Raw genomic sequence first — 21,323 nt, 5'->3', positions numbered from 1 at the left:
GGAATGCTGGGTAATGAGTGTTCCAATTCTTCTGGGATTCATTTCAGAGTTACGTTATATATCTATTGTTATGTGAGAATTATTTGCTTCAGAATGGTCTCATATTCAAGTAATGTGCAGTTTAAAGCCCCGTCACTGTACAGGCATGCTGACCTGGAAACATTAAACTGCACATTACTTGAATATGAGACCATTCTGAAGCCAACAATTTTCACACAACAATAGACATATAATGTACTCCTAAATGTATCCCACAAAGATTGGAACAATCATCCCCCATCATTTCCACTGATTCCCACTGATCAGTTACTAGCCATCCCCTAGGATTTATGGTTTGAAGGATATTATCAATATACAGGAAAATGAAGGGTATACCTCTATTAGTTTGTAGTAAGTGATTGTTTCTAAACCACTCTGTTCACATAAATTTCCTCAACGGATGCATCAAAGTTTCAAGTTTGTCCTTCATCAAAAACCGGTTAACCTGTGTGTAAATATCCTTTATCTTGCTATTTCTATTCAGGAAATAAAGAAAAAAAGTATCATCTACCTACAATTTTAGAGTCAAGAAGAACTAGGAGACATATTTTCCAAAATAAATAATGACAAAATTAATCTCTTATTGCCCTAAGGAAATTCCTCAGTGTAAGCTATATTCTCCTAGAGGACTCTGGCTTGCTTTTATTACCCTAGTATTGCAAGGTTTGCATGCATGCAAGCTCCTCGGTCAAAGAGAGGGGCTAAACATCTTGTCTAGAGTCATACAGAATCAACACCAAGACTCAAAGATCCAAAGAAGAAGATCCAAAGCTTTGCCTTCTATACCACAATGGATCATATTGTGATACAAACTTATATGTCATAAAGACTTTTACTACATTATTCAATTAAAGTTTACCCCAATGCATTTGACCCTGCATCACAAAACCAAGAAAGAGTCTCCAGACATGGATTTTCAGTTAAGAGCACATTCTGAAAGAGCAGACTTTAAGCTTTAAAATGATGTATAACTCAAATCAAATGGACTCTCCTAACCTATCTAAATATTGGAAAGAAAGCATACACTCATGAAGTACAGGGTCTACTCAAGCGCTTAATTTTTACCAAGTCATGCTAGTTGTGCAATGAATGGGACAAAAAACAGGATGTAAACCACTGGAGTAACAACAATGAAGAGATTATAAGATTAAGCTGAAATTGAGCATGCTTTATCAACCTGCTCCATACAGGAACCTGGTGGCCTGTGCATTAAGTCTATGGGGGTTTCAGAATTCAGTATGGAACGGGTTAACACATTCTGTTCATGTTCAAAGCATTAGCATCATCCTTTCTAAAGTAATAAGAGTTGAAAGTGGAAAGTGAGTACAGGGTTTTTAAGAAATGAAAAGGAGACTCTAAAGACACACCTAATCACACTATTCTAAAAAAAAAAAAAGTGTTCGAGATAACCCGCTAAAAAAACACACTTTCCTGTTTGTTTTATGATCCCAAATATTTGCATACTGTAGAAGATTTGCTCTTTCAGAAAATAGGAAAAATTCAAGAATGGCTAAGTTGATCCATTTCACCTATTTTCAGTCCTCATACAAAATCAGTGTGTGCGACTTTTTGTTCATTTTGTGATGCACAGTCACAAATTGTACAAAATCTCCAACCTTCAATAGTCTGTTCAGTAGACTTTGTGACGAAGGAAGGTGTTTCTGCCTCCAGTGTGTCAATTCTGCCAGCATTAGTATTGATGGATTGTGGTAAAGCGGGATCGAGTTCATAATCCTGCCCTTTCTTGATCGTTATCTTCTTGGTCTTCAGAGCTGGTAGCTTCACAGTACCTGTCGAGTGATAGACAAGACATCAAATAACAATTCCATTCCAGTGGCGAATCCTGGAGGGGGAGCACTGGGTGTGCACTCCCTCTTTATTTGTTGTTAAAACAAGAGAAATAAAAAGAAAAAAATGAGATGAAACCCGGAAGTAGCACCAGAAATATTGGTTGCACCCCCCATCCCCTTCACAGAATTCAGGATCCACCCTGCATTCCATGCAACCCTTCAAAAAGGCATGCATTAGAAAAGTAATGTATTGCTTTTCTCTATTCTTTATATTTTACTATATTTAGCAAGTCAAATTTGGGGGATCGAGACTTCTTGACAAAATGACAAGTGATTAAATTTGCAATCATGTATTATAGCAATGGATGAATGGATGAAAAAATGTAGGCATGCATGGCAAATTCCTGTCAGGATCAGAGTAATATATATTTGCATGTTGTTAAATCAATGACAAGCACCTGACCTGTGAAACTTGTGAATATAAAACCCCCCGCAAAATATATGGCATATACAGTAGCAGATTTTAAGGCTGTTAAAGAGGGTAGTTGTGTGATCTGGTTGAACAATAGATCTGCAATTTGTTACAAACTGAAACTTTCATATCATATTAAGACCCCGTTTACAGTGCGGGGCTGGGCTGAGCCGCGGCTGAGCCCAGCCTCAATTGCTGGGCCGAGCCCCACAATTTTGTCCGTTTACACTGCCGGGCTCGGCCGCGCTTTTAATTCAAACCTTTCAATATTTTGTTGTAGTGGCGCTCTGCTTGTAAACAAACGCAATTTGGTATAGTCTGGTTTTCAGACCCTTTGCCAACTGGATTCCATGGCGACAAAGTCGTCGTTCCGGCAAAGGCCTTTGCAGAAGGAAAAATCCTTTGAAGGACGAAACCACCTTAAAATATACTAGTTTCCGATGTTGAGGGGGTTAATATCCTGAATAGCGAAGTAGCACGGGCAGATGGTCTGGAAGCCAGACTAAAATGGGCCACGCATTTGGCTCAGTATGCGTTTACACTGAAAAAAGGCTGGGCTCGGCTGCGGTAGAGCCGAGACCACCTCCAGGGTGTGGCCAAATGCGCGGCCAATTTTGGCCCTACATTTGGCCTCTTGTGCGTTTACATTGAAATGAAGGTGGGCTCGGCCGCGGCCCAGCCGTGGCCCAGCCCCGCACTGTAAATGGGGTCTTTACTACCTACTGTCCAAATTTCACACTCATTGTCTCCTAAAATTAGAAATTTTTGGTTGCAAGAAATGTAACCTTATTGTGTTTTCAGTTGACCAATTATTTTTAAATGCCTAAATTTCACCACTATTACTCTTGTGAGCTAATTTTAGGTCCAAACCAATTTCTTTCCATAGGTCACCACTTACAAAGTTAAAATTGTAATGTTTGACATTGATGAATCTCATCAGAATGTGGGGAAAAGGCAACTGTATTTTATATGTAATTTATGTACACTGACAGTCAGTTACTATCAGTTTTTCTTAGATTATCAAGATCCCATAACTGATTTCAAGAAGAACTGAGCAAATCAAAATCAATACATCTCACTAAACATGAAACATTAGTTGCGGATCCAGGGAGGACTGCAGTGGGCGCGCATCTCCCCTCCCTTTATTTCTTGTAAAAACACAAGAAATATAAAGAAAAAATGGGGGAGGGGTGCGTGCGCCCCCTTTAATTTTGTAAAGGCCCCCTCTTTACAGAATTCCTGGATCCGCCCTTGAACATGGTTGATTTTTACCCTACACAGTAGCTAGGGTGGAGACAAAAAGATAAAGCTTCTAAATTCAAATAAAATATTGTTGTTGTTTTTTTGTACTATGCAATACTGTATAAGCTGTTAAGGATTTAATTTTTGCGAATTTCGCGAATCACTACTGGATCGCGAATTTAACAACACGCGAAAATGTTGCCAAATGCTACGGTAGCAATGCGTTCATCAAAGCTTCAGTGTCAATTCAAGAAAACAACATCTTACGAAAATATCTGTGACCTCCTGATTCCCAAAAATATCTGTACGCAAAAATAGTTCAGCATATACAGTAAATGGGCACACTACATCCATAGCATTACTGATAAAAATCAAAAACAAAGTGCAGGCAGTACCAACCTGTTATGACGATATCGCTGTTGACAACTTGACCCTCTTTTGTCTTACTCAGACCTTTTCCCAGCTTCTCTATCGTCTTGCTCACATTTTCTGTGCTCTCGTCCACAGCTGACGTCATGTTCTGGATACAACTTGGAAGGTATACAGCAGTTGTATTGACAAATGTAGTTGCTGTAGAGTAGTAGAGAAAGCAGACACATATTTCTAAATCCCTGGCTGTAGAGATTTATAGAGCATAGAGTTTATGTGTGCACCACACATAGTACTGGAATGACACAGCTCTTGATTAAGAATATCATGCAGTGAAATAGACAAATGTAAATATTCTGTGCTATTTTTATAATTATTTTGCTTGGTGATCTTGTTTAGATGTGAACTTACACTTAAAGGGACTGTTCAATACTGGTTGAGGTGGGGATTCAGATTTATAACATTCCTAATTGAGATAATGAGAAACCTCCTATGACATATGAAAGAGCATGTAATTTTAAGAAGGATTCAACGTTTATTTGATGAAAATTGGTTTTCAAATGGCTGAGATATCCAAAAAATTGATCATAATAAAAGGCGACATGTCCCAACTTTATTAGTATCTCTTTGTTTCACCTTGTTTTTGGATATCTCAGCCATTTCAAAACAGATTTTCATCAAATAAACTTTTGAAACCCCTTAGAACTGCATGCTCTTTGACATCTCATAGAGTGGTTTCTGAACATTTCACAAAACGTTGAAAGCTAACCCTCACCTCAACCAGAACTCTACACACCCTTTAATATCCAACAAAGACCTATCTACATGTAACCTATAAAATTGTGATTAAAAAATGGATTGGTATTTACGTTGTGTGATGTTTTGCCGATTAAACAAAGTCGAACATTGTAACTTTCCAATCCGTTTTTTGACTTTTGAATTTTATAGGTTTCATTTCGACTGGATGAATGATAATCTACATCAGCGTATGCCTACATGTACTTACATAAAATGCTTGAAACTTACTTGTCTCATTCACATGGTCGAAAGAGAAAAAGTTTGAGGAAGTAAGATTTCGGTGCTCAGTTGTCCAAAAAGTGCTGCTAGCTGTAGCCAGATATTCAGTATTATCCATGCTGAAGGACTCGACATGAATATTAGTGAGTCGGACTGAGGGATTGTTGAGGTGGAGATCTGTATCTGCTTCCTCCCACCATGCAACATCACTAAAGTGGTAGAATTTCAGTCCCTGGAAGAAAGTCAAATACAACTAGATATATTGCTACAGCGACTGATATGCCTCCGCCATAATGCATGGTTCTCCTAATAGGTCTATAGTACAATGTCTTGACAATGTGTGATGACAGTTTCACACAATTGGCAAAATATTAAAATGACAGGTTTGCCACAAATGTGCTGAATGTTCACTTTCCTAGAACTAGGTTCAATTGGATGAATGATTAAAATGTCAGAGTGCAGGTATTTGGGGAACTGATGATTTTTACTTGACTTTTGACCCATTTATAAGTTTATGCATTGAGTAATTTTCAAGGTATTGAGAAAAAGTATAATTTCAGTATCAAATGGGAAAATAGCATTATCTAAACCTGGCCTTTGACCTTTGACCTCACAGTTCCAAAGAGAATCACTGTTAGGTTGATCATGCATAAATATGTAAGTTTCATGATGATACCTTGAGTTACTTTTGAGATATGGAGGAAAAAGTGCAATTCAACACTTTCACTTGACCTTTGACCTTTTGACCTTTGACCTTTTGGCAAGAAACTTCCCACAGAATATATATCGGGTAATACATGCATACATCAAGTTTTAAAAAAAACCTTCAGGCATTGCATAAATATAAGGAAAGTAGTGATATTTTGAGGAGTTGACCTTGACCTTTGACCCCCTGACCTTTGAACCATGACCCCAACTTCCCTAGATAATCACTGCCCATTAGAACAAGCATATATACTAAGTTCCATGAAGATACCTTGAACCATTTGCGAGATATGGAGAAAAACATGAATTTTCAACCTTTTTTTTCACAAAATAACCTGTGACCTTTGACCTTAGACCCCGTGACCCTAAAATCCAAACAAAGTATTATCCCCCCAGGATATACCCTCATACCAAGTTTGATGTAAAACCACCACACGGTTCTTGAGATATCGACAAAAACAAAATGGGACGGACGGACAACCCGAAAACATAATGCCTCCGGCCACTTCGTTGGCGGAGGCATAAAAATGGAGAGCAATACTGTAAAAGAGGAAATTTTCAGGTGTGGAAAATTTTGTGCATTTCGTGAGACATAAAACTAGGGCAAAAATAAAAACACACCATATTGTTTGCTTATTACAATATGCAATATTGAATATGTGATATCGCAATTGTACTTTATATTTTGAATCAGCAGAATCAATAAAAAGCAAGATTCTCTTTACTAAGCTGTGTGAAAAATTATTTGTGCAAAAATTTCCACTTTTACAATTATGGTAACAACTCAAGAATAGATGAAAATATGGGAACTAATCTTGTTATTTCTTTTATTTCTTCCCCTTTTTAAATGAGGGATCTTTAAACATTCCATTCAGATTATTTGCGGAGATAATTAATTTTATCAGTAATGTACCAGAGATAAAAGGTGCATCATGTGAGTGATGACATCTAGGGGTTCCTAAAATAGCTTCAACTTTTCTACTCTTTCAATGTTACGAGAATGAGATACAATATTCATGACTATTTTCTCTTCTCCACTGCCATAGAAGATTTCAAAGGAAGCAACAAATTAGTTAGATGTGCTATATAAGTGAGCTACATTGTAGGGTTTCATGGCCCACAAGAGATATCAATGGTAGGGTTTTCTTCAATACAATGGGTCACAATGCCGAGTGGTTTGAATAGAACATAAAATATCCAGAAATGATGTTTTGCTTACAGTGAGATCAGCAACAGCCAGAAGACTTGGTGAATAAGAAAGCTCCAGGTGTTCAAACTGCATTGCTCCATCTGTCTGTATTGTCTGATATTCTATAAATTGATTATCTGGGAAATAGAATGAAGAAAGATGGAACGTATTCTTGTTGACATTTTACAATGGCATTGTACAAACTTGAGTCTTCAGGCAATTTGTATTGTGATGTAATTTCTGTATTCAATTTCTGTAAAATATTCATATGTTTCTGTTGGAAATGGGAAAAAATAAATAAATGAATTTACAGCCCATAGTTCATCAAGAGTTATAAGAGTGAAAAAAAGAACAAAAAAGACATGCATCGCAGCAAAGATAATCCTACACTTTTGAGAAACTATGAATTTTCAAGTTAAAAGTCATAAAATATATGTTCTGTCTATTTTAATTCATTCTGAGAATGTTACCATTTACATTTATAATGCTTCCTGTTTCTTGAGTACAAGAATATCTTTGAATTGAACATTGCATTTTTCCCATAATGTGGTGAAAGAAATTTGGAACCAAGAAGCTCAAGGAATGGTACAAATCACTGAAATCTGGGTTAACTAATAGACTAAGCTACAAAGAAATGAAAATCCTTTGTGACGTTGAAGAATGTACATGTAAAACAAAATGTCAGTTTCCCGATCAAAAATGTCTTTTGTCTGAAAAGATTAGAGGCTGACATGCATGGAGACGGAACATCAAAAACTTGACTCTCTGAAAGCATATAAGTATAACAGAACATTCTATGATATATGATTCACTCCGTTCTTAACCCATTGAGGACGGTTTGATTTTGCTACAACACGCATTTCCCATAGAGACCTGCCCGAGTATACTCTGGACTTGTCCTCAACGGGTTAAAATTCTTTGTCATCAATCATCATCATCATCATCAACATTATTCTCCTCTTTCTTCTTCATGTTCTCTTCATACTCTTTATCCTCTCTTCCTCTTTCTTTTGTCTAAATAATCATTGTTTGGTATGTATGTTGCAGGCGTCAAAAGAAACAAAATGACCTACTGTAAACGTCAATATTTTCGCGCGATTAATTTTTCGCGCTGAGCGGCTCGAAAACGTATTCGCGGGTTCTTACATTCGCGCTCCGCAGCAGGTTACTTTACTGTAGTACACATTCACTGCTTTCATCCAAAGCCTCTGCTACACAGCTTGCAATGCCAGCGTACGACAAGCGACGTAGCGAGCGGCTCGACTGCGAGTACAAGCACTCAAATACGTAGTACAGCTGTGACTCTAGTACCGTAGTCACGGGGGACTGTAGCATCGATGCGTGCGGTGCACACATGCATGCTACAGTACACAGCAATCTAGGGTATCGTCTCTTCGCACAGTACTAGTAGCGTAAACATGCCTGTACATTGTACTACGTAGCAGTATCATCGATGAAGCGCACACAATTCATCCCGTTCAAAATGTGCGTCGAAAATTGTGAGGATATATTCGCGCGTTTTTGAATTCGCGCTAGCCGAGCGTAGCGCGAAATCCGCGAAAATTAATGTACCGCGAAAATTTCCACGTTTACAGTATATGTTATGGTCTCTTACACAGTTGATATTCTAAAACACTACATGACCTATAATTTCAGAGCAATATCCTACTCATAATTAAAAGCAGATATAATTATATACTTTACAATCAGTAAAAGAATATTTCTTGGTCCCATTAACTTCTTTTTCCAGTACTGTGAATACGGGTGTGATGTACCTGTGGCCCACCAGTAGATGACAGAATCGGTGATAGGATTCTCAGCTTCATTTACAACAGAGAGATGGTTTGCAATGGCCAGGTAGGTGTGACCACCCTCGATGAACATCTCCAGCGACTTGGGAGCAGAGCTCGGAATGACCTGTAGCTTGATCATTTCAACCAGCAATTCTCCAGTGCCTGCTTCAGTGCCTAAGAGATGGAGGTAACAGTAATTGGGGAAAAAAAATACCTTCAGCATTAGAGATCGTGGTGATCAATTTGAAGGGTTTGAATTGGGGGACACACGGTAACACCATCTCGAACTGATGAGGACTCTCATGCAGATATTGCTTTGAGGTGTTTATTAACTGTAGACTTTACATGGTATACATATCGTGGTAGGTATTTTGGGTTCCATTGAATAAGACGTTAGGTCTTGAATTCTTCATCCTGAAACTCAGACATCTGCCAGATTACATCCAGGAGCAATTACCAACAGGGAGCACAACTAAAAGAGAACAATTTATGTTGTTTCACTTGTTTTTAAGGAAGAAAGTGGAGCAATGATATTTCGACACATGTGCGGGTAATCCCATGTATTGTTTAAAATCCAGAATTCAACCATTGAGCCTAACATGATCAATTCTATTCATTGCATCTGGAAAGAAAGTTTCGATCAGGTAGTTCTGTCTGAAAGACGGAAGTGTTTTACTCTGTAAAAGCATAAAAGTGATTCTGTGTTTTTTTCCACAATATGTCTACATCTCATGCTGATGGCATTCATTCACAGCTTCTTCTTTAATGTATGCCACATATCTTTTAATACCTTCATTACTTTTTCCCTCCAATAAAGTAGATCCAATTCAACAATTACCACTAAAAAGCTAGAATCTCTTTACAAGATATGAAAAAAAAATTATGTATTACGATGAAATTGCAATTTTAATAGAATTAAATATACATTTCTTCATCAAAGACAACAGAAAGTAAAAGATTTGTTTCACTGCAAAGTTCACCATGACTCACTTGTATCCATTTGATACAGCATTGTTCCTTCTGTGTAGCTCCCATCATTGTCTACATACTGAGCAATAGCCACATACAGATTGAATCCAATGGTCGCAGCAGCAATGTCACTTGCACCATGGGTTGTCAAGGAAACGACCTCATCAAAGTATGCACCAGCATAGCGATATATTCTGTTGATATTTAGAATTGACAAGAACATTACTGACAACACTTGATTATGCTTCATTACACTAATGCACATTGCACATTTGGTACAACAAATTAAAGCAATGAAGACATCCTGATTAAATTCAAAGGACTTAAATTAAGTGATTCAGCATAAGATTCATTATAATAATTATATTAGTTGTATCATATGTGCATAATGTTGTATTTTGATTAAACATTTTTTCTGTACTAATGCACTTAGAAATGTCCGTATTAAAGGGGATGGCTAGTAACTGATCAGTGGGGATCAGTGGGAATGCTGGGGGAGGATTGTTCCAATCCTTGTGGATGCCTGTACAGTGACGAGGCGATCGTTAACGGCCCATTAACGATCGCCCGACACTGCACAGGCATACTAACCTGGAAACATTGAAGTGCACATTACTTGAATATGAGACCAGTCTGAAGCAAATAATTTTCACAAAACAATAGATATACTGTATAATGTACTCTTAAATGAATCCCACAAGGATTGGAACAATCATCCTCCAGCATTCCCACTGATCAGTTACTAGCCATCCCCTTTAAGCACTCTATAAGTGTTACTTATCATTTATTATCATTCTTATTATTATCATTATCATTATTATCATATGTATGCACTGGGTTTCTTTAGTTCTATTTCCTTATGTTGTTTTCCTTATATTTTTCTCAATGAGGACGAATTTCAATTTCTTTAACAGCAGTGTGAGCAAGTACCAACGACTTTTCCACCTGACGCAAGATGGGTAAATGCATGAACGTCACTATCATTAGTTTAGTGAAGCTCACTAAATCATCATGTTCTATGTGATTCTTACGTTTGACTTCTGTTTCACTTATACATAATTAAAATTAAGTTCCATTATAATCTGTCAATGATAATCTATGGCATACCACAGTACTTACTTTGAGTCTACCAAATATCTGAAATAAGAATTCCTGCGTTGGTTTGCCACTGCTAGGTAAGTGTCGCCTTCATAAAGGAAAGCCTCCAGTGCTGATGCTCCGTATGTGTACATGTACTGGACATGGTTGATTGAAGGACCAGCAGGGTCAAAGGTCACAATTCGGGAGAGACCTTGATATGACGTGGCCCCAAACTGGCCATTCGCCACAGCGATGTAGATTTCATCAGAAATGAGAAATGGTTCAATGTCAGCTAGTCCATAGGTTGTGAATGTAACACCTGTGTGAGTAAGCACAATATTGAAACATAAATCACTTATAAAAGCAATGTTCTGAAAGGTAAAGTGAATTTTGAATCATCTTTGGATTGCTAAGTGGTACCCTCTGAAAGCCTCCACAATCATAGCAAATATGTAATATGCACCAAGTTTCACTGGCAATTATTTGAACATTTCATTCATTGCTTGATATAACCTTTTATGTCAGTCCATGAATAATCTATCACTTGCAAGCTGAGTGAAAGTATTTTTTCTGATTACCCACATTTACAGCAATGTCAATGTTCACTGATCACAAGATTAAAGATAAACCCACTGCACTTATTCTTGAACTATAATTTATTACACAACACATTTTATAACAACTTTGATAATGATGGTTTTAAAAGTCAAATCTCGTCATTCTGAGCTACAGCAAAAATTAATAATCATTTACTGACATCTACACACAGATAGTTGTATTCAATTTGATTGAAAACATTGCCTAAACTTGAATGCAGGATGCAGCAAATATCATTCAGAATTATGATTATAAAGCATTGATCTTCTTCCAATTGAAGAATGTTCAAACAATTGCTTCCACAAATAATAACTGAAATCAAAGGATTTTTTTTTTCAATAACATGTCATATGGGAAGATATCCTAACTGTACAACTTTGACTGAGTCAATCTTGTATCAGTTTTCATCAATTATTTTTGGTTAAAAGAGGTGAAATCAAGAAGAGTTGCCAGTAAAATCAGTAAGATATTCAATACCTGGTTCTCAATTTACCTGTAGTTGTGAAAGTCCCAGTAGTAGTGCTAAACTTGAAGATTTCTGCATCTGTGGTATACGTTCCCTCTGACACCTGATTGTAGCCCAGGATAAGATAGTCATCTCCATCACTGTAGAAATGTTTGGCAATGCTGAAGTCTGTAGGAATATCTGTCTCAGTTTGAACGTCCCAGTACAGGTTCTCATTCACTACAAGTTCTGTGATGAAATAGAGTTGAATTATTACATCATGAGTTTCTTTCAAACTATCTTGACAAAAATAAAAGAGATCTTGGCTCTTGCTCAGATCTTTCATATTTGCCCATTTATTACACGCTTGCAGTAATCAGAAAATCACCAGCAGCAATCGGTAGAATAAAGGAATAAAGGATGAAGAATCACTTTCTGCATTTCTTCCTTAAAGAATTGTATTATTCCATGTTACTATAAATCAAAGTTACATCATACCTGTGTCCACATCTCCAAAGATGAGAGAAGACATTGATCATTGAATGACATAAAAAAGGTTAATACAAAATTGTGATGCTTCCACAGCACAGATTTTGTGAAAATATGTTTAGCATGTTAAAGGACAAGTTCACCTTCATTAACATAAGGATTAAGAGAATGTAGCAATATTAGTAAAACACATTATTGAAAGTTTGAGGAAAATCGGACAATCCGTTCAAAAGTCACGAATTTTTAAAGTTTTTGTGCAGTCACCGCTGGATGAGAAGACTACTGCAGTGTATGATGTCACATGCGTACAACAATATAAGGAAAATACAAAGAGAATTTCACCAAATTTCATCTTTTGAAAAAAGTACACATTCCCTTGACTCGTTACTGACATAAGTTTTGGGTAATATTATTCTCATTGCCTGTACATGTAGAAAGAGGCAAGTCAAGTGCTCTTTTATATTGGGAAAAAAGTGAAAATATGTTGAATTTTCTTTACATTTTCCTTATACTGTTGTACTCATATAACATCACGAGCCTTAGTAGTCTTCTCATCCAGCGGTTCAAACACAAAAGTTTTAAGAATTAATAACTTTTGCATCGATTGTCTGATTTTCCTCAAACTTTCACTGATGTGTGTTGTAATAGTGGACCAGATTCAATGATGAACAGAGGACATAGTTGTTTAACGATAAAATGAACAACTTTAATCCACTATCACAAACTAGCGTCATGTAACGACTGCTGCTCTGACCGTATCCTTCAACTTGCGAACGATTGGATACTTTGAATGGTAGTCGGTCACTAACAGGTATTCTTCCTTGTTGAAAGTAAACAAGTCAGTTCCAAGCTTCGTCCACGGCGAAGTTGGTATGTCGTGAGGTTGCAAGGGTTCTCTTTGTTGCTTGACCTGATTTTCTTGGCAGGCGTAGCAATTCTTTGAGATTTGTTCAATGTCTTTATTGATGTTCGGCCAATACACGGTTTCCCTTGCTAGTCTGCGGGTACGTTCAATACCTTGATGACCCTGATGAAGTTGATTCAGGATGTCTTGTCTGAGGTCTGTGGGAATGATGACTTGATTGCCTTTGAAAAGTACACCATCTGATACTCCGATTTCATCGCGGTATGGCCAAAATGTTCTGACCTCTCTAGGTACTTCCTTGATTGTATCTGGCCAACCATTCGTGACGATTTGCCACAGAGCTCGCAAGGTCGGATCTCTCGACGTCTCTTGTTGCAGCTCATTTCTCTTCTTTTGTCCAAAGAAGATAAGGTCAATCTGTGATATGTCGATTTCCTCACAGATCTCTTCCACATTGACATCAAGGGGAACATCTTGATTCTTGCTTGGATTAGGCATTCTGCTCAAAGCATCTGATATGATCATCGATTTGCCTGGCTTGTACTTGACATCATAGTCATAGCCTTGAATTTTGATGAGAAGTCTCTGCAAACGTGGTGGCGCACATCTCAGTGGCTTTCTGGTGATCATCTCTAAGGGTTTGTGATCAGTTTGGACAGTGAACTGGTTTCCGAACAGGTATGTGTGGAAACGTTGTATTCCAAACACGAGGGCTAGCGTTTCTCTCTCTATGTTGGAGTAGTTAGCTTGTGACGATGAGAGAGACTTTGAAGCAAATGCGACAGGTTTGCCTTCTTGCATCAAACAAGCTCCTAGGCCTTTTGATGATGCGTCGACTTCTAGGATCGTTGTCTTCCTTGGATCATAGTACTGCAAACAAGATTCTGCAGAGATCGCTTTCTTGAGTTCGTTGAAGGCATGTTGATGATCGTCTTGCCATGTGAATGGCACATCTCGCTTCAGTAGTTCACGTAAGGGTGATGCCTTTTCAGAGAAGTTGGCGATGTGTGGAGCGAGATAGTTAAGAAGACCAAGGCACTTCTGTAGATCTTCTTTGTCTTGAGGCGTTGGCATGGCATGAATGTCTTCAATCTTCTGTGGATCAGGGCGGATGCCATCTCTGGTATATACAGAGCCGAAGAAGTTGATGCTGTCAGTTTTGATGATACACTTCTTACTGTTGAAGACAAGTCCTTCTCTTTGGGCAACTTCCATCAGTCTGTGGAGGTTTTTGTCATGCTCTGCCTCGTTACGTCCAACAACTGCAATATCATCAGCGATACAGATGCATCCATCTACTTGACCAACGATACGGTCCATGTGTTGCTGGAACAAGTCTTGGCTGACAGAAAGTCCGAAAGGTAGGCGTGTGTAGCAGTATCTGCCAAATGGAGTACGAAAAGTTGTCAGCTCCTGGGATTCTTTGGATAGGTGAACAGACCAATATCCGGATTTCGCGTCGAGCTTAGAGAAATACTTTGCTCCGGAGAAAGCTGGGTTGACCTCTTCAAGAGTCGGAATCTTGTGGGGACATCGTTTGAGATTCTGGTTTAATCTCCTGGGATCTAGGCATACTCTCAAGGATCCATCCTTCTTGAGAACTGTAGTAATCGAACTACACCAGTCGGTGTGATGGTCGATTTGTCTGATGATGCCTTGCTTCTCAATTGAGTCAAGCTCAGCCTTGAGTTTGTCTTTGATGTGGACGCTGCACTTTCTTGGTGCATCAATGGTGGGGACAGCTCCTTCTTTGACATGTAGTGTTGCTTCTCCACGAAAGTTACCAATACGATCAAACTGTTGCGGATAGAGCACTTGCAGGTCCTTGACAGATTTCAACGGAGACGGTCTGTTAGTTGGACTACGACTCTGAGGGTGCATCTCATGGATTGTTATCACGTGTAACTCACTGCACATAGGTAGTCCAATTATCACTGGTCCTGAGACATCGACCACGTAGAAAAGTTGATCTCTCCACTCGGAGTCTTTGTACTTGCACGTGATCTGAAGGGTGCCCAAACAATGTATCGGGGAACCGTTGTATGCGGTAAGACGTGCTGAAGTCGGGTGTACAACTGCTTGCCACCTGCTTCCATACATGGCCTTGATTGTCCGTAGAGGGAGTGTATTTCCACTCGCTCCGGTGTCGACCTTTGCATGTAAGATGTGTTGTCCACGTTTGCTGGGACAGATAATTCCAATCTTCACGAATGCTTCTTTCTGATGCACAGAATCGATAGATGCGTCTAGGTCATTTCCCAGTACGATAGTGTTAAATTCCTCAAAATCTTCCTGGGTTTCTCCTTCTGGCTCTTTGGAGAACTCGGCTACCTTTTGTTTGGTTGGCTGCCTGGTGGGTGTCTTCTGTCTTCGTGGTGAAAAACTGCGGTTACCACCTTGGCGTCCTCTGCTTGGACTTCGTCCTCGAAGCACTCTTCTGTGTTTTGTCTTTCTGCAGCATTTAGCCCAGTGTCCTTTGGAACCACAGGCTTTGCAAATGTCTCTGTAGGCTGGACACTTGCGTGGTGGATGATTCAAATCACAGTTACCACACTTCTTGCGTCTATCTTGGTTATGTGATAGAGCATCTACGTTGCTTGCGGAGGAGTCGATCGAACGAAGACACTGTTTGCCTACGGCTATGGCTTCGTATTTCCTGCCTTCATCAAGGAGGTTTGCTATCTTGTAGCCTTTGGGTTGGTCTAGAAGATCTTTCTGGAACGCCTCAATAGGTGTAGACGCAATGACTAGCTCTGTCACGCGTTCTGAGAGCTCATTTTCGGTAAAGTCACACTCTTTGGCTTTACTCCGGCATCTATTTACAAATTCGTCGATAGTTTCATTTGCGTGTTGACGATATCGCATCAGCTCCAGTCTGTGGATGCGAAAATTTAGCTTGACTTTCAGCTGACCTTCAAGAGTAGACCACAACATTGCAGGTTTTTCTTGATCCTCACTGGATAAACCGGATGCGTTAATTCTACGCAAACCTTCATTTCCTACTGCAATTTTGATTTTGATTGCTTGCTTCTTTGGGTCTTGGACATCGTTGTCTTGGAAGCATAACTCCATGCGTTGTTTGAATAACTTGAATTCTTCCGGCACATCAGCACTATTCCAATTCATTTCTGGATACTTTGCCATCGTGCGTTTTGATTTAGATTGAGTTGGAGATACAAATGATACAATGCTTGATATCAACGTCACACTGTGCAAACTTATACGGCTGAATGGTTACAGATATAGTTTACAAAGTAAACAAATCAATAATAGTTTGCAAACACAGAAATATGTGACAGAAAATCACTACTGATATACATGTATCAATGATGTACACTCTCCAAAATACATCGAAACATGTCTAGATGTCAATATTACCACAGTAATACACAGATGCATATGAATATGTCAAAACATTCATGTACACAAATAACGAATGTATGTAATTGTCCACACGCAAGTGTTCAAATGTCTGAGATAGTTTACTGAATTGTACTAATTCTCATCTCTTTTATCTGGTTGCATATGGATTCACTCTCAGTCTGGATCGTGCCGTGTCTTGATTGTCCGTCCTCGCTACGTTGTACATGTAGCTTGCAGGGTAGATGAACTGCGATAACGGGAAACTGCGTATGCTCTGTCAGAAATATCCTTCCGCTGAGTGATGGTCCAGGTAGAAGCAATGATGTCGCAATACACGTTGCTATGCCGATAAGATAAACACATTTCTGGTCAGTCCAGGATAATACGCGTCTATCTGCGTCTTCTATTGTTATGTCAACAATGGATGTCAATGGATACGGTGCGCTCAGGTAATGCGAACTTGGTCTATTGTTACGTCAACAATGGAAGTCCTTGAATGAAACGCTCGGGTATTGCGCGTACTTGGATACGGTGCGCGTCGATAATGCTTGTTTACAGAACTGCAACTGTCCAATGTGGCGAATGTCAGTAATTCGTGTGACGAAAATGTTCTGACAACATTTCGTACGAGCTATACAGCTATATCTAACGATGTAGAAACGAATATAGAATGCGAATGCTCTGCAAAGCGTTCATCAATCCGATGATATGTATTCGTATCGTTATTCGTTGATGAGCAGCATGGATGATAAAATAATCGGTTTATTCACGCACAGTGTTACTCACAAGACGAGTCGTTCAGCTAGTCCATGCACGTATCTGCAGTAGACGTAGACGTGTTGTGCGCAGTGTCCTCTTGGGCGGTTTCAGCACAAATCACTCATGATGAATTTCCCTAAGAAAACTTAAGTTCCGTGCTGTTTTGGCATAAATCCGTGTCGGCACCGCTGCCACCATGTTGTAATAGTGGACCAGATTCAATGATGAACAGAGGACATAGTTGTTTAACGATAAAATGAACAACTTTAATCCACTATCACAAACTAGCGTCATGTAACCCACGTAACCCTCTACTAATATTGCTGCATTCTCTTAATCCTTATGTTAACGAAGGTGAACTTGCCCTTTAAAAGCACATATGCTGAAAATTTTCATCACAAGATAAATGCTAACATGAATGCATGTCAAATGTAATTGCTCTACGTACCAGATATGTTTTCCCTTTCCAATATATAGGTATTAATTTGATGACGACATTTTTCTTTAATTTTTTTTTTTCCATTTATGGATTTTTTCCCCAATTCCTAGTACTTGCATAGTCTCAGCATTATAATGATAAAATGTGGAAGTTTTTCTGAAATTCCTTCCATGACCATGTCCAATCTGCCTTCGGTGTAACAATCCTGAAGATTTAAACAACTTTGTGCTTGTTTGAACATTCATCCTGAAAAAAAAAAAAATGTGTATAGTGAAAATTTCTGCCAAGATTTCTAATGTTTAACTCATTGACTTGCTTTGTTCAAGAGAAAACTATGAAAACAAGTTACTATTTGATAGTAATGTATTCAGTTAATCCACATTATTTTCACTGAAAACATTTTCCCCACACACACTGCCAGAGAGATTTCCAATATCCTATTTTACAATGGAAACCGGAAACTTGCCTCGTCTTTTCCGACGGTTGTACACATGTAATTCTTCTAGCAGCGAATGGTGAAGCTCGGCCTGATAATTTCGAAGAGTTTGGTTGAGATGTCCCTTGAAGGCTACAAGAATTTCTTTCTCGCTCGTCTCTAGCTCTTCCTCCGTTCCAGCATTTTGAATATAATTTTCTGGTAGTCTAGAGCACTCTGTGGGTGGAATGTGCACGAATGGTATTGCATACAAGATGTAGAAAATCGGCAAAAGAAATGACAGCGCCATTTTAACGCTGGCCGAGGTAGAGCAGCCCTACTACTGTACTTGATCACAGCTATTCTGGCGATGCTGAAGCGGGAAGGACGCACCGTGGCTCGGGCAAGCGACCGCCTGAGTTCTGGCCCCGAGGATGCTGACCAGCTATCGGCGGGAGTGCTGCTTTTGGCTGCAATCGCTGCGACGGTCGAGGATGAAATGAGTTGAAGCTGGGAATGGCTGGCTCCTTTGATTGTTCTATGCCTGTAAATTTTTCCCTCTGATTCTGTTTTCCTGGCATTTTCCCACTCTTTTGACGTCTCCATTTTTGTTTCATCTCGCTTTACACTTCTAAAAACCCAATTGAAGTCGAAACAATAACGGGGATGTTGGTGCGATTGCTACCACTGATGCACAGCATGCATTGGTTGTACGTGCCGAGGTGACAGGTGAAGAGTGCTATGCTATCCGTGGCCGTGGTGATAAACCCACCGCGAATCCATCCAGTGGCATGCGGCAATCGGTTACGCAATGAGTAGCGCTTTTGTCTGTATGTGAGCAATGCCTCCCTCCACTGGGCTCAGTCGACGATACAATAAAGAAAGGCACGTGCTTCACACGACTTACCTTTCTCTTCGACAAATCTGTTGTAATGTTAGGAATTGTGACGGGGACAGGTGCCTAGTGCAATTTGCTTGATTGACATCAATCCCGTTGTCATCTCGATCCAACTCCATTCTATTATGAAGAAAAACAAGAATGGGAATTTTCTCTCCTCTCGGACTCTCAGAATTATGCTCACATTCCTGGGACGCCGACATTCGCCAGTTAAAACAAGAGAGAGAGAGAGAGAGAGAAAAAAGAGAGAGAACTTTGCAAATATTGCCAAATACATCGCCTCCAGCTGCTCCAGAACTCTGCTGCTAGACTAGTAACTCTAAGGCTGCGTTCACATAGAAGTACATGTATACTATTCGGGTATTCGGGCTCGTTTTTCGAGGGCACGCGAATAGCTTGAATCGAACGATAGGATTTCCTCACACCGGTTCACATAGGAGGGCACTATTCGAAAGTACCGAATAGCTGCGAAAAGTATAGCAAAGTGGGAATCGAGCTTGTTCGATTTTCTTGCAGCGTATACCGTCTCTTGTTTATGAAATAATGGCACTTTTGGTCTGGATTTGCCCTTTAGCAAAAATAAGCATGTAGACTGACATTTTGATGCATAGTTTAGAAATTGTTAATAAGATTTGCTGGGATGTAGGAGGAAGAAATACTCACTGCATGGGATGGTGAGTTGACGGTGCGGGTGATGGTGTATTCGGTGCCCGAATAGCGAATACCGAATACAGAATACCGAATACCGAATACCGAATACTTCTATGTGAACGCAGCCTAACGAAGAGAACTTCACACATCTCTCACGTCCTCCAGACACTGCTTCCGGTTGACAAGTGAATTGTCTTCAAGATTTTGGTCCTGGTTTTCCGTTCTTTACATATGGCACAGCACCCAGTTACCTTCAGGAACTATTCCATAAGTACCGTACAAACCAAATACATTTCTTCGTTCATCCACTGCTCATACCCTTCGAGTTCCCCGTACTCATCATTCATGTGGCAACAGAACTCACCCAGTCTGGCTCTTCTCTCTGGAACTCACTGCCTTTGAAAATGAGAATGGAGACCTCTAACCCTCTGTTCAAGAGGGAACTGAAGACCTTTTTATTTCAGTAACTGTCCTTTCTTTCAATTGGGATCTTTTCCTGAATGAAGCAATGTGGGAGGAGGTCTTACCTTTCTGCGCCAGGAGTGCCACTGTGTGACAGACATGGCGCACTATCTCTCTAAAAAAAAATCGAGTGAAAATATTCACTCTTAAAAGAGTGAATACAAAAAAGAATAAATTTAGAGTGAAATTGGAGTGAATTTTGAGTGAAAATGTTCATTTTCACTCATTTTGGAGTGACGTCAGGGATCACTCCAAAATCTTCGAGTGATCCCTGACGTCACTCCAAAATGAGTGAAAATGAGCATTTTCACTCAAAATTCACTCCAATTTCACTCGAAATTCACTCTTTTTTGTATTCACTCTTTTTAGAGTGAAAATTTTCACTCGATTTTTTTTAGAGAGTTAAGACTCCATTATTATTATTATTAACTTTACTTGGAGGCAATAATTACGTAACATATGGATGAAATAGAAAAGACATAATTATATTATATTTTAAATAAGCTAAAACATTTTTTTCCAAAGTATATTTTGAAAAATTTATATTCAACGCTCATTTTACCCTACCTCTGTTACGGAATACTTGCCTGGGGAAACTGTGCCAAATTATATACATTGATAAAATTTTCAAACTACAAAAACGGGCTATTCGTTCAGTAAATCTAGCCGATTATTATTGTCACACGAATGATTTCTTCTTTGAAAACAGACTCCTTAAGGTTGCTGACTTGTTTTTATACAACTTAGGCACATTTATGTTTCAGTTATCAGCCAACGGCTTGCCTGACGTATTTACTCATATGTTTCAGAAAAACTATGCCGTCCATGCTTACCCCACAAGACAAAGAGAATCATTTCACCTTCCACGTACCCGCACACTCCTTGCTCAAAAAACAATTGTTTTTACCGGACCTAAATTCTGGAATGATCTTCCCGCCGATTTAATCAATTGTTCTAGTATGTTTACATTTAAACAAAAATTGAAATTAATGTTAATAAATGAATATAATCAGTCTGATTAGAATATTTCAATATGTTATATGCGCAGTATCCTCGTTCAATGTATATTTCTGGTTTATGCTCCCGTTATATAATCACTGCATCCATATTTGTATCAACATTTAGAACTTACTATGAAGTTGATTATAGATAATGTGCACGTATATACTTGTGTACCTATATGCCATATTTTCACTCAGTTCTTATTCTTTGGGTTCTTGTTTTTTGTTGTTTTTTTTTTTGTTTTTCACTTTTTCTCTTTATTCTCTTATTTCT

The 21,323-nt window shown here is 38.9% G+C and overlaps 1 protein-coding gene across 1 annotated transcript in view; it reads right to left on the bottom strand.

Annotated features, from left to right (window-relative positions):
- LOC139743536 (uncharacterized) overlaps nucleotides 1-18,643 on the bottom strand; it is a 41,655-nt gene extending 23,012 nt beyond the window's left edge. Inside the window, exons 1-10 of the mRNA XM_071654015.1 lie at nucleotides 18,379-18,643; nucleotides 18,089-18,274; nucleotides 11,756-11,956; nucleotides 10,705-10,984; nucleotides 9,607-9,779; nucleotides 8,599-8,778; nucleotides 6,854-6,960; nucleotides 4,939-5,161; nucleotides 3,943-4,113; nucleotides 1,656-1,829 (exon numbers count right to left, since the gene is read on the bottom strand). Coding sequence (XP_071510116.1) covers nucleotides 1,656-1,829; nucleotides 3,943-4,113; nucleotides 4,939-5,161; nucleotides 6,854-6,960; nucleotides 8,599-8,778; nucleotides 9,607-9,779; nucleotides 10,705-10,984; nucleotides 11,756-11,956; nucleotides 18,089-18,274; nucleotides 18,379-18,643 — 1,960 coding nt within the window. The remainder of the gene's footprint in view (nucleotides 1-1,655; nucleotides 1,830-3,942; nucleotides 4,114-4,938; nucleotides 5,162-6,853; nucleotides 6,961-8,598; nucleotides 8,779-9,606; nucleotides 9,780-10,704; nucleotides 10,985-11,755; nucleotides 11,957-18,088; nucleotides 18,275-18,378) is intronic.
- Nucleotides 18,644-21,323: the final 2,680 nt, after the last annotated feature.

This window comes from Diadema antillarum, unplaced genomic scaffold (assembly GCF_040938485.1).
Source record: "Diadema antillarum isolate AM-2024a unplaced genomic scaffold, OU_Dant_1.0 seq00001096_RagTag, whole genome shotgun sequence".
NCBI classification, from domain to species: Eukaryota; Metazoa; Echinodermata; class Echinoidea; order Diadematoida; family Diadematidae; genus Diadema; species Diadema antillarum.
This window is presented reverse-complemented; position numbering and strand designations above follow the sequence as displayed.